The sequence below is a fragment of the Leptidea sinapis genome, chromosome 14, assembly GCF_905404315.1.
Source record: "Leptidea sinapis chromosome 14, ilLepSina1.1, whole genome shotgun sequence".
Taxonomy (NCBI): Eukaryota; Metazoa; Arthropoda; class Insecta; order Lepidoptera; family Pieridae; genus Leptidea; species Leptidea sinapis.
In genome coordinates this window covers 634,874-649,377 of record NC_066278.1, presented here as the reverse complement: position 1 = coordinate 649,377, position 14,504 = coordinate 634,874, and the positions used below count along the sequence as shown (strand labels likewise).

Here is a 14,504-nt window from a genome sequence, read left to right as displayed (position 1 = left end):
CTTCTGGGGCGACTTTAGTTTGACGTGGTGTTTAAAACATTTATTAACTAGCTGACCTGGCAAACGTTGTTTTGCCATATAAATTATATATGTAAACCTTCCTTGAGCTTCAACGAATCTATTACAAAAGATTTCATTGAGATCGGTCGAATACATAGGCTACACTATCGGGAATGGAAAATTCCACTGTTCCTGTCATATTAAAATCTTTTTAATTGTAAACTTTTGAAAATCGAATACCATTTATTTATTTAAAAAAAGATTCTCGGTCTTGTCACAAGGTCTTGTCAAACTTGTGTAGTCGTTGAGAAAATGGAATTATAATATAAATCTTATTATATATATTTCTTGTGTGCGTGTGTATGTCACTGAACTCCTCCTAGACGGCTGGACTGATTTTGATGAAACTTTCTGTGTGTCTTCAGGTGGATTCGAGGATGGTTTAGATTGATAATTGAACTACCTCCTAAACGGTTGGACCGATTTTGATGATATTTTTGTGTGTTCCACTGAATTTGAGATTGGTGTGTGTCTTCAGCTGGATTCGAGAATGGTTTAGATTCACAATTAAACTACCTCCTAAACGGTTGGACCGATTTTGATGATTTTTTTGTTTGTTTAGTGAATTTGAGATTGGTTTAGATTCTCAATTCCGTCCATATTATATAATTCTCCTGCTCATGTGTATATTAGTGAACGACTCGAGTACTCCTAACGACTGGCCCGATTTTTCAAATTTAAGACGTTTGTACAGGACAACGTCTGTCGGGTCCACTAGTCTTTATATATAAAAATGAAATGCTGTTCGTTAGTCTCGCTAAAACTCGGGAACGGCTGGACCGATTTGGCTAATTTTGGTCTTGAATTATTTGTGGATGTCCAGAGAAGGTTTAAAAGGTGAATAAATAGGAAAATGCTGCTAAATTAAATAAAAACAACAAATTTGTTTTTCCTTTGATGTGTCCATACATAATTTCTATGAGAGAATTTGACGCACGTTTTGACAGTTCTGCTGTGAAACAATTTCATTACGACAGCTGGGTGCATATTTTTCAAAGTAATTTTTGATGTTATGATATATTATTGACAAATTCATATAAAAACATTATTTTATTTATTATATACAGAACAACGTCTGTCGGGTCAGCTAATAAAATATAAAAAAATCTAGAGCGATGATTTATTATGACTTTCGAAGTGGCTTAACACAAAACGAGTGTGTTGACCGGATGATTTCTGCATTTGGTGATGAAGCCCCATCCAAAACCACAATTTATCGCTGGTTTGCTGAATATCAACGTGGACGTGTCAAGCTCAGTGATGATCCCCGTCAAGGTCGTCCAAAAACTGCAGTCACCAAAGAAAACGTTGATGCTGTGCGTAAGCTGATTGAGGAAGATCATGTGACATACCGCGAAATTCAGGCAACTTAAGACATTGGCATAAGTGAAATATAAATAATCTTGCATGAACAATTAGGTGTAAAAAAGTTGTTTTCCCGATGGATACCGCATTTGCTCTGTGAAGAGCAAAAAGCGGCTCGCGTTACTTGGTGCGTCACAACTCTCGAAAGATTCCACGCAGGATCCTCAAATGCTGTAGACAACATCGTATCAGGTGGCGAATCCTGGATATACGCGTACGAGTTTGGGTGTTCGAAAATGAGGTAAAGCCAACAAAAATTGTGCGTTCACGGAGTGTTGCCAAACAAAAGGGAGGCCACATTTGTCTCCAAAACCAGCCATGTTGCGACTATTCCTCTTGAGGGACAAAGAACGGTTAATGCAGAATGGTATGCTAGCATTTGTTTGCCACAGGTCGTTTCTGAACTCCGTAAAGAGAACTGCAACCGCCGCATCGTCCTCCATCACGACAATGCGAGTTCTCACACCGCGCACAGAACAAAAGAGTTTTTAGAGCAAGAAAACATAGAATCATTAGACCATCCGCCGTACAGCCTCGACCTAAGCCCTAATGATTTCTATACTTTCCCTAAAATAAAGAATAAATTGCGTGGTCAGAGATTTTCATCACCTGAAGCAGCTGTGGACGCCTACAAAATGGCCATTTTGGAGACCCAACTTCCGAATGGAATGATTGCTTCAATGATTGGTTCCATAGTATGGAAAAATGTGTCAAATTTCGCGGAGAATACTTCGAAAAGCAATAAATACATTTTTAAATAGTAATGTTGTGTCACTTCCTTCATTCCCGAAATTTTCAGTGCCCTGTCCTTCAGTGCCCATTTCAAGCCCTCGTACATAATATTTACTGAATTATGTTGAAATTGACATCCCAACTGACAGTTATTCGAGTGATGGTGTCAAATACAAAAGCAATAAATATATTTTTAAATAGTAATGTTGTGTCACTTCCTTGATTTCCGAAATTTTCAGTGCTGCCCACGTAGTTTAGGAGTTATTAGGGAACATACAAACATACATTCTCTTTTATGTATATAGATGTGTGAAGTTAACAAAAAGTGTTATTTAGGAGCGCTGGCCACTTTATTTTGCGGCTATTTAACCTTGTTATTATTTTTTATGACAAGAAGGAATGAGACGAGCAGAACGTTCAGCGGATGGTAATTGATACGCCCTGCCCATTACAGTGCCTTCAGGACTCTTGAAAAGCCCAAAAATTCTGAGTGGCACTACAATTGCGCTGGTCTCCTTGAAACAAGGTGTTAAGTCTCGTTTGCCCAGTAATTTCTCGCTACGGCGCCCTTCTGATAGAAATACAATAACGCTTACACATTACTGCTTCATGGCCGAAATAGGCGCCGTTGTGGTACCCATAACCTAGCCGGCATCCTGTTCAAAGGAGCCTTCCACACCAGGATAACCCGTGACGCCCAAGAGCATCTACCTGAACGGCACATTGGTCTTCTTCAATCAGTTTTATACCTAGCCGGAGTGATACGAATATTGGCAATGTCATATTGTCAAGTAGCGTTCCAATCGGCGCAGGAAGCAAGGCTTGTAACCAAAAGCCCGACTCATTTTATGTCACGGACAAAAGACGGACAATTGGGGACGTTTTGAGAAAAGGAGAGGTCCGAAGCACCCGCAACCGGCGAGCATGTATGAAAAGAGTAATGAATGTAGAGGAAGCGCGTGAGGTTTGTAAGGATAGAAGCAAACGGCATTCTATTGTTTCTGCCTACCCGGACGAATGATGAATGAATAAATGACAAAAGACGAGCACGCTCTGTTCTGTCAGTAGATGTGATCAAAAGATCGTCAAAGGCTGACTTACAAAGAAGTGCGTCCCATGCTTTTTGACAATTTAAATCGTCTGGAAAATTTTGAATATTTGCAATATTTAGTTACTATTAACTGTAACTAGTTGTACTAAACAGTTATTTTGTTTCTCGAGCCGCGTGTGTTTCCTTGTCACGGTTCCTTGCAATGTCACATAATTGACGCCTGTAACATTTTTCAACAATAAAATTGCATATAATTATGTGGCAAGTATGACAGCCATACATTATTTTTGATGCAGAAAAAAATAATAACATACAGACAGCTCAAACGCCGAGACGAAGTACATCATATAGTAATTTTATGTTATACTAGCTTTTCCCGCAACTTCGTCCGCGGGGGATAGTTACTATGGGCAGCTTTTTTTTTGGTAGTATACTTTGCACATAATACACACATAAACTGCTCTTTCGCTGCCGGCGCGGCGCTCTTCTACGATACAGCGGATATCCCTTGTCATTGTGGACAGTCTCTTTAATAGTATTTCCCTGCGAACTTTAATCTCATATTTCCACCCCATGTAGGTCTTAATTTCAAAAATGTTCGAATAAATATTTCTTATCAATTGCCTAAATACAAAAGTTTCATGGTTTTATCTCCGAAAATGACGAATTTCCATGCAAATTTGCCTTTAATGACAAAAATTGGTAGCTTATGTCCTTTCCCATATTCTAGTCTATTTTTGTACCAAATAATATAATCAAAATCGAATTCAGAGTTAGACGTGAAAGCGTGACGTTGTTTGAATTTCCATACATACGAATTTTCATCCCCTATTTCAACCTCTCCATTAATTTTTTCGCAAAAAAAGGTAGCATATGTCCTTTTCAAGACTCTCTTCTATCTCTGTATTAAATTTCATCGAAATCGTTTGAGTGGTTTAGGCGTGAAAGCGTATATTCACATTTATAATCTTAGTAGGGATGCGCTGGCAACTTGTATTGCTACTATTTTTATACAAATTACTTTTATTGAAGGTACTTTACGTAACAGCGATCTCATAGCCTGAAATATCCTTGCATTTTTGCACTGTTTTCTAAATAATGGAATGAGAAGAACTAACAAGAGGGTTATCTGATCAAAGTAATCACCGTCTCCGATGCTCTTACAACATAAGAGGAATCTCAGGAGCGTTTCCAGCAAGAACTAGTTCATGCAGATAATCATAGGAAAATGGGAATGATGGCTACATAACATTATATTATAACAATATATATATTTTATAGATATATCAAAATAAAACAATATTTAAATGTTACATCACTTTTTATTTTAGTCTTATATAAATTAAATATTAACATTCTTATTATTATTACTCAAATTTCAATCAGGGAAAGAAGAATACGCTTGGGTTTTCCTTATAAATGCATTTAGTGACGTGAAATGATGCCTCGCACAAATCTTTGTAGGAGTCCGCTGGAATATAAATTATGAGTTCTCATGAGATTATAATATAATAGGTATGTTTCTTTTTCTAGAATTCAAATTATCCTAAGTAATTTCGACTTTCGTATTTATATTTAATTTAATATTATATATAAAATTCTCGTTTCCCGGTGTTTGTTGCCAAACTCCTCCCAAACGGCTGAACCGATTTGTATGAAAATTTGTGTGCATCGATATGCACCCTACTCGATGGTAGGTCTGAGAATCGGCCAACATCTATTCGTACCCCTAAATGACAAGGGTGACCCACCCACAACCACAAATTTTTATTTTTTTTTATTTTTTTGACATTTGTTTAAATTTTATTTTATTATGATTCAGTATTGAAAAATACATACAACTTCATTTTTGCCCTTCTACGATCTACAACTATTTTTGTATCGCGATTTATATATTATTCTGTTCCATCCAAAACACCGCTATAGGGTTGCAAGATGGCAATCGAATACAATATTAATTGTAGTACGATACATTTTATAAACGATATATTTGGTAGGTCTGAGAATCGGCCGTCATCTAATTTAATTATTGGGTTTTTTTATTACCTTAATTGGCAACACAACGTTTGCTGGGTCAGCTAGTATTATAATATAATATAATCATCTATTTAATAATATAGTGGGGAAGAGACAAGAGTTGACACTGTTTTATTCACTTCGGATAATAATTTAATAATTCTCGCGTTACCCAATAAAATACATTTTAAATAGATTGAAAGCAAAATATGCAAAACATCCCGATATAAATACCCACAATTGAAAAAGTATTTCATTTATACCTATTACTTTCAACATATGCAAGTTTTTAATTTGAGACAAAATTTATGGAATTTACTCAAGCAAATTTCACCAGGGTCGATCATTTTGGAAACCAAAAAAATAATAGTAGGATGAAAGCCATGGGAAATGAAAGAGAATGTAAGAAAAAAATAATGCCAGATATTAAATAGTATCAGTTTTACTCTTGCGAGTTGAACGGAGTATTTAATAGGTCCGCACCGCTTGCGATGGAAAAGCAGCTTGAGAGAGTTCGTTTCAACTCTTTCGGCTCGCTGAATCCTTTCCGTTCGACTATTTGTTGGTGGATACACAAGTATCAGTTTTACTCTTGCGATTTGAACGGAGTCCTTAATAGGTCCGCTCCGCTCGCGTTGGAAAACCGGCTTTATGCGTGACAAATACTGTGTAAATGTTTAATTCAGACTTTTATTTATATTATTCAATGCGTATATACTCACGAACTTTTCTGCAGGCCGTAATGGCCGCCTTTGTCGGTTCCTTTATTTCGTCTGGAAGAAGCAAGTCAGCCTGCTTCATGGCCGCTTCGTAATTCAGTTTACCGTTCTTAATCTAAAATTATTAAGTGGTTATTTAGTTACAAGCGACACCAAATCCTCACTCTTTTTAATCACGTGGAACATTTGAATGTAAAAATGTCCACCTCATTTATTTCTCTTCACTAAATAACATGCTCCTTAATCGATTGAATTTTTTCATTGAAAATTACTTTTAGTATTATAGAATAGGTATTTTAGAAAGTCATAATTATCATATCGTTTTGTTCATGTAATACTCTCGAAAAAATAAATAAAGGTAGGTATTAACTTGAACGTCAACAACTCGATTTATCGAATTTAACAAATAAACTAAATAAGATCACACAAAACAGTGTCCGTGTACTGATTGATATAGGCACGTATAAGCAGCTATAATTCTTTAGCAAAACAAAAATAACTTCAAAAATTTATATTATAAATGATCTGACCAACATGACGAATTGCTCTTTTGGACTTATCGCACTGTAGATATAAATACCACTGGACAGGCTGTTCAATATGTTTGACAGCAAATTTTTAGTGCCTATTTGTTGCTATTCAAAATCGTTTCCCAAACAAGGCGTAACAGATAAAGCAAGCAAAATAAATCTTACAGTATTTGCCATCTTCATGATACAGGCGATGTAACACATAACTTCCTTTTCTTCTAAAAATACGCCATCTGATATCACATCAATCTTTTCTGAAATATTACACGAGTAAAAAATAAGGACTCCGTGTCATAACAGTGAGGCACCAAAATAAGCTGGTAAACGTGTAAATACATAGCCCCACGCATACACTTACACTAATACAAGCCGATCGGCCGCCATTATTAGATTTGCCATCGTATGTAACAGATCAGTTTGCGTCTCAATAAAATATTTTAAAAATGCCGTTGTGCGTTGTGAAAAAGTGTAAAAACAATAATATTAAAGTATTTATTGATATATGATTATCTAAGGGAGAAAAAATTGTGTAACTAGTATACCAAATATATAAAAAAAAAAAGAATGCTGGGAGAGTTTCTTGTGCCGCTTCTTCTCTCTCAGAGCGCCATTTGTTTCCGAAGCGGTAGTAGTATCTAGTAGTATTAGAAATGACATCAAAAAGAATTCTAAAGGAATCAATTTTGAGAAAATAAATGCCTTTTATGCCTTTTACCCCGTAACCGCACACACACTAGCATAAAGGTGCTTCACTTGCTAATATCACGGCGCAGAGTCCTTCTTTTTTTACTAGTCCGTGATTGGTAAGTAATGAGCATGTCTGAAATATTTGGAGGTTATCTTTCTTCCAATTTGTTATTTTTTTAAAGTACCCCCAACCTAACCTAACTTCTGGGATTAATTACACAAATTAAATTTGAAAACAAAATTTATGAACGATAAGAGGCTCCAACGCGTGACCTCTCACGTTCCGCGCGAGCGTTCTTTCCACTGGGCTTACCGTTCGGGTAGTGACGTATGTTTGATAAATCTTGGTATGCTCTGTTCGGCTCTCAGGTTGTGGCTTCATCTACAGGATCTTCTTTACAATTGATAGCCTGCTCAACCACAATATTTGCATATTAGGAAATTGACTTAAGATGTCGTTCTTTCAAATCTAAACAATTTGTTAGTTTTTTAATGTGATAACCCGCACTTAATCCCAGAAGTGGGGTTCGAGTTCCGCATCGTTCATAAATTTTGTTTTCAAATTTAATTTATGTATCTTTCTTCCCTCTAACGAAGCATTCATTATATCTGTTTGATAGAGAACAGAGTAATTAGATACTTAAACACTTATTAATAATAACGCTTATTCTAAGTTTAAACACACTACTGTAAACAACAAGTATTGAAAACAAGGAAAAAGGTAGTGACTAGATAAGATCTACGAGTGGGAGACTAGACTAGTGCACAGGATGCCTGCTAGATTATGGGTACCACAACGGCGCCTATTTCTGCCTTGAAGCAGTAATATGAAAGCATTATTGTGCTTCGGTCTGAAGGCACTGCATTGTAATGGGCGTATTAATTACCATCAACTCAACGTCCTGCTCATCTTGTCCCTTATATTCTTATAAAAAACTGTTGTTAGGGTGACGCACCCAAAGGGTAAAAACTGTCATCAGGCTATTATACCTCATGGACCGTGATAAATTGAAATTTTCACATATTATGGATGTATTTTTTTATGAAAATGATACGAACTCTGTCAACCTGATGTTAAATGCGATATCTTATCCTCGTTTGAGGATCGTTTGAGTTGTTTAACTATATGATCCAGAATAAGCAATTTTGCAATCGTCATCACCGCAATCAGAAACTTGGATGCCCGTTGTCTTTTCTTTTATAAAATTTCATCGGATGAAAATTCTTAACAGCATGGTATATGCATGTCCATAATACCTTATATTGCTCCGAGAACGCTTTTCGTTACCTCTTTGTTTATGTATAGTCATTTATTTATTGACAACAGAACATTTGTGTATTGTTCTGTTGCGACACTGTTGTGAATTGTTCTGATTTGCCAAAAACAGAAGCGATTATACCCTTACAATTAATGTCAAAAGTCAAAGTCAAACAAACTTTTTTCAATTCGGCTTAAAGTAATCGCTTTTGAATCGTCAATAAATAGATTTCTTTTTAATTACTGAATATACCATATGTTCGGAAATAGTAGAGCTCGTGAGATTAACATACAAGAAACTCAAAGCCACTCTATGAATCTTTGAATTTTCCTTAATATCATGCTTACCCGAATATTTTGGTAGTCTGAAGTTGTTGGGTCGTTTATGTAACTCTTAGCGCAAAGTGCCTTCATCGTGGGAGAAGAATAACTCATGATATCCAGATATAATAGAGTAGGCTGGACTGTGAGTATTCAATCCATGGTTAAGCCAGTTTGGGCGGGTTGATATAATCAGGATAAGTGAACTGGAGGTTCTTCACAGGTCGTAATTCCACCATAATTCATATTTTTTTAAATGTTTCTATGACATTAATGCGGTTTTTTCATACATCGATATCTGACTGACTGAGAATCGACTTATTTTATCGTATTAGTTTTAGTTATGAATTTTGTCATCTGCAATTTATATGACTTTTATTTATTATTGTTAAAAATATTAGTTAATTAAGTATTACATTTTGTTTGTAATGAATGTTACAATGTTTATCGTTTTCACTTACGGTACTTATTCTCTGTGTACCTAAAAAGGGGCATAAAATTACATTAATTTCTCAAAATTGTTTCCTTTAGAATTCATTCTGATGTCATTTCTAATATACTAGACACTACTACCGTTTCGGAAACAAATAACACTCTGAGAGAGAAGAATGGGCCCAAGAAACTCTCCCAGAATTATTTTTTTGCGCTCTTTTTAATACAATATACAATATTGTTATTTGCATGCAATGGTCTTAATATGAAAGCTGAAGTTCTCGCATCACATATTAATTTAAGGATTATTATAAAAACTATTGAGTAAACTTAACATATACTACAATATTATCGAGTGTGTACTCATTTATATTTATCACGAAATATTAAAATCTAAACAAATAGATACTAGTGAGTTACATTACCATCTTCAACATTATTCTTCGGCTGACAAGATTTCCTCATCATTTTCCCTGTAGATTTGATTTGTTTCATCGTCATCTGAAATAATAGTGTTATTAAAAGCATTGAAGTTAAAGATTACAGATTAAGATAATGTATATTTATAATTTAATTCAAAATAGGATTCAAAATCACATATTGAACGTTGTAAACTACACTCATTCAAAATAGACTGCCTCAGACCTGAGAAGAATCGGCTCAAGAAACTCAGCTGGCTTTTTTAGACGCTTTTTATTAGCTTCATCACCTGTATGTATATTAGTTTGTAACCGAAACTTTAAACGGCCAGATTTCGTTCAAACTTCGTAAATTTATCGAGGACCGATGACAATACATTAATTTGATAAAATTATTACATTATTCAATTTGAAAAATAAGATTTTTAAATAAGAGATATTAGTAGCTGACGCTCGCGACTTCGTCCGCGTAGATAAAGGGTTTTTAACCTACTTCAAAAACGGAGGAGGTTCTCAATTTGTCGTTTTTTTTTTATGTACAAACATAAAAAAAAACCTCAAAACTTTCGACTGGGTGAACCGATTTTGATAATTCTTTTTTTATTTGAAAGCTGGTGCTTCCCGTGTGGTCCCATTGTAATTTGGTCCAGATCATATACATACGTATAGCAAATTGGATAATAAATTTACGAATAACTCAATATCACGCCAACCGATTTCGATGGTTCTTTTTTTATTGGAAAGGATATACTTCTTAAAGGATTAAAGTAACGGAACTCTTCAATTAAGCGCTTACGTTCATTGCTGCATTGATAAATTTAGTATATCTGCACATATTTTTGTTGTTAGTTAGTGAACTTCAAATTCACTAAAAATCAGAAAAAAAAAATTAAAAACAAAAACAACCGACTTCAAAAACACTATTCCAAAACAATAGACACAATATGCACCAAAAGTATAAAAATAATTGCGTATTTTTATACGATCTAATTCTAGTTACGATTATTGAAATTTTTGGAGTCGCCGTCATCCAAGATAGGCTTGTAATTACATACATTGTTATACGTGAGATGTGCTTGTGTCGTGAGGAGGCGAGAAGCTAGAGCGGGTCGCGGCGGAAGGACACCGATTCCAAAAATTACAATAATCGTAACTAGAATTATATTGTATAAAAATACGCAATATTTTTATACTTTTTAGTGCATATTATATCCATTGTTTTGGAATAGTGATTTTGAAGTCGGTTGTTTCTTTGTTATTAAAAATAATATGCAAGTTTGGAATTGAAGATTATCTCATGTCCTCTTCTAGTTCCGGTTCCCGTTTTCGCTCCCGTTTCCAACATATTATATGAATCTTATTTCGAGGAAGATTGCTATGGCAAACTAATATTACCTACCTATTGTTATATAGCGCATCGACGTTAATTTCAGTTTTTCACAAATCTCGCAAAACCCATGGATTTTTCCGGGATAAAATGTAGTCTCTTCCCAAGTTCTAGACTATTGCTGTACCAAATTTCATCAAAATCGGTTCAGTAGCTCCAGCGCAGCAAACAAACATTCACATTTATAATATTAATAGGGATTTTTATTAATGTGATTTACTAAATTGCTTATACTTTTGTTGTTACACAAGCATTGGATAACATTGAAAAGCTTAGATAGATTATACGTTTAGATAGAGCGTCTTGGTGTTTGGCAACGCATGATAATAGGCCAGGATTTTAACTTTAGTGTGCACGATAAGCTACGTGTCACACTCGCGATATGTATGTCATTTTGTTATACAGTGCGTGCGTCGCTGAAAATAGAGGTTAACAGTTAACCGCTATTTTTTCCGACGTGTTCGCAGCTTAGTAGCTGTAGCTATGGTATGTAGGTATTATCATAGATTAAAATATATTGTAATGGTAAAGCAGGAAAATGTCTAATACAGCCAAAAAGAGACTCGTGACTACCTTAGTCTTCTTAGTGTTACTCTATGGATCTGAAGCGTGGATGATTCGAGCGGCCGAGAGGAAAACGATTGACGCATTTGAGATGTGAGTTAGAGAAGGATGCTTCGAATACCGTGTACGGCTAAGAGAACAAAAATCACAATCCTGGAGAAACTTCGTATTGGTAGTGCCAATGCTCCTTGATAGCCCAAAGTCTGCTAACAAAAGATATTGGGGTATTTTGGCCACATTGCTCGATGCCTTCCCAGTAATTTAGACAAACTGATAGTCATTGGCAAGGTGGAGAGCAAAAGACTACACGGACGATCACCTAGCCGCTAGTCGGACCAGATCAAGACACTCACTGGTCTACCACTTACGACCACAATAAGGAAAGCCGAGGACCAAAAGAACACGCGGACAATCACCTAGCCGCTAGTCGGACCAGATCAAGACACTCACTGGTCTACCACTTACGACCACAATAAGGAAAGCCGAGGACCAAAAGACCACGCGGACAATCACCTAGCCGCTAGTCGGACCAGATCAAGACACTCACTGGTCTACCACTTACGACCACAATAAGGAAAGCCGAGGACCAAAAGACCACGCGGACAATCACCTAGCCGCTAGTCGGACCAGATCAAGACACTCACTGGTCTACCACTTACGACCACAATAAGGAAAGCCGAGGACCAAAAGACCACGCGGACAATCACCTAGCCGCTAGTCGGACCAGATCAAGACACTCACTGGTCTACCACTTACGACCACAATAAGGAAAGCCGAGGACCAAAAGACCACGCGGACAATCACCTAGCCGCTAGTCGGACCAGATCAAGACACTCACTGGTCTACCACTTACGACCACAATAAGGAAAGCGGAGGACCAAAAGACCACGCGGACGATCACCTAGCCGCTAGTCGGACCAGATCAAGACACTCACTGGTCTACCACTTACGACCACAATAAGGAAAGCCGAGGACCAAATGGAGTGGAAGGCTTTAGTGACCAACGTTACGAAAACTTTGAAGTACGGACACGACCTTCAGAAATGAAGAACGCGACCAAGAAGAAGAAAAGATATTGTGAGTTTATTTTGTATTGGATTGGTTAAGATTGGTTGGAATTCGGGAGGTTACTTTGAACAATAATAATTTGTGCTTCCATTATTAGGCGGCCTTATTGCTAATTATCGATCTCTTCCAGGTGCCTTTTTATTATATACTAGCTGATCCGACAGACGTTGTTCTGTATATAAAATTAATTTTTATATACAGAACATTATAAAGTTTATTTTTTACCTCCTGAGAAAGTTAGAAAGATATAAATTGTAGTAAGTTATTCATTTTAAACTATCCTTAAATTTGATTTCTGAACGACGGGGGACATTTCAAACGAAAAACAAAATTGTTGTTTTTATTTAATTCCGAGCATTTTCATTTTTATTCACCTTTTAAACCTTCTCTGGACTTCCACGAATAATTCAAGACCAAAATTAGCTAAATCGGTCCAACCGTTCTCGAGTTTTAGCGAGACTAACGAACAGCAATTAATTTTTATATATATAGATAGATATAAATAAATGTCTGTTTTCTTTGAATACCTAGTATACTAGCTTAATCGTTTTCAACTATAGTTGAGTATATTAATACAAGCACACTTGACGGCTAACCGTAAAATCAAAATTTCATTTTTAAATTTTAATAGCAAGACCATTAAGGGGAAGACACTTTTAATCATACTCATCCAACATTATAATATGTAAATTAAAATAATCTAATAAATAATAGAATTAACCGCTGGTTGCAGACAGTATCCATAAAGTTAATGTTTTATTATGCTGTCTTTACTGTCAAAATGAAAAAGAAAGTGACGGTTTTATATTTAAATAGCTGACCCGGCAAACGTTGTTTTGCCATATAAATTATTTTTAGAATTAGACCGTTTCTTTGACATTACTTTATTTTTCTAAAATAAATGTAGCCTAAGTTACTCCTTATTACATCAGCTACCTGCTAATAAAAGAGGAACAAACAGTCAGACATAAATTGTAAAAAATGTTATTTTGGTGTATGTACCGTATATTCATATACATGTATTAAAAACGGTTATTTCAATATTACAAACAGACACTTCAATTATATTTATATGTATAGATGAAGCATTCACTTTAAAGATGATTTCTGCTCGTAGCGTTAATTTTTTTTTATAAATTTATAAAATAGATCAGGTATACATACTTACCGCATTGCAAATAATAAAAAGTACAAAAATTTTTGATAGAACCAGTAAAATGGACATCGCCTTTAACTTTGAAGCCTATTTCCATTCAGTCACTTATATGAATGGTTGATCATTGTTTAATAACAGAGTGAGTTTAACACCCAATCAAGAATTGTATGGTGACAATAATTCGCGAAGAATTAAAAAAAAATTGTTAACTTAAGTTTTTTAATATGTTTTCAGATAAAATAAATATTCTAATAGAGTTTTAATAACTTCGGAGTTTATATATATATTTATTTAGTTTTAATCAACAATTAGGAATATCAAATAATTTAATATAAACTTAACGCTTATCCAAGCCATGGGAATTCTTGTGATATATTACCTACTTAAATAACATGAAATGACATTTATATAATATAAAAAAATATTAATATAACTTATATAGTACCTATAGGTACAGAGCCTAATGAAAAAGAATTCATGACGAAGGTATCAGAGGATTAAAATGTCATTAATAAACGCTTGTTAATAGATGGTATTTATATTACATCGAATATTAGAACTAAAACACGAATTATTTACGATCAATACATTGACGTTTTTTTTCTCCGAAATGGTAGCATTGCATACGATAGAGGCATATCACTTATCGGAAGTTCAGCAAACGATTATAAATAAAGAATTTTATGGAACGTCAGATAGGCTTAAAACACTTTTAAATTAATTTAATATTTAGTTAAGC

General features: G+C 35.1%; 1 protein-coding gene across 1 annotated transcript; it reads right to left on the bottom strand.

Annotated features, from left to right (window-relative positions):
- Positions 1-4,538: 4,538 nt before the first annotated feature.
- On the bottom strand, positions 4,539-13,833 carry LOC126968102 (general odorant-binding protein 72). Its single transcript, XM_050812922.1, has 5 exons — positions 13,778-13,833; positions 9,597-9,672; positions 6,639-6,727; positions 5,947-6,058; positions 4,539-4,679 (listed from the first exon to the last, which is right to left on the bottom strand). Exons 2-5 carry the CDS (start codon positions 9,670-9,672, stop codon positions 4,591-4,593), a joined length of 366 nt encoding a protein of 121 aa, XP_050668879.1. The 5' UTR covers positions 13,778-13,833; the 3' UTR covers positions 4,539-4,590.
- Positions 13,834-14,504: the final 671 nt, after the last annotated feature.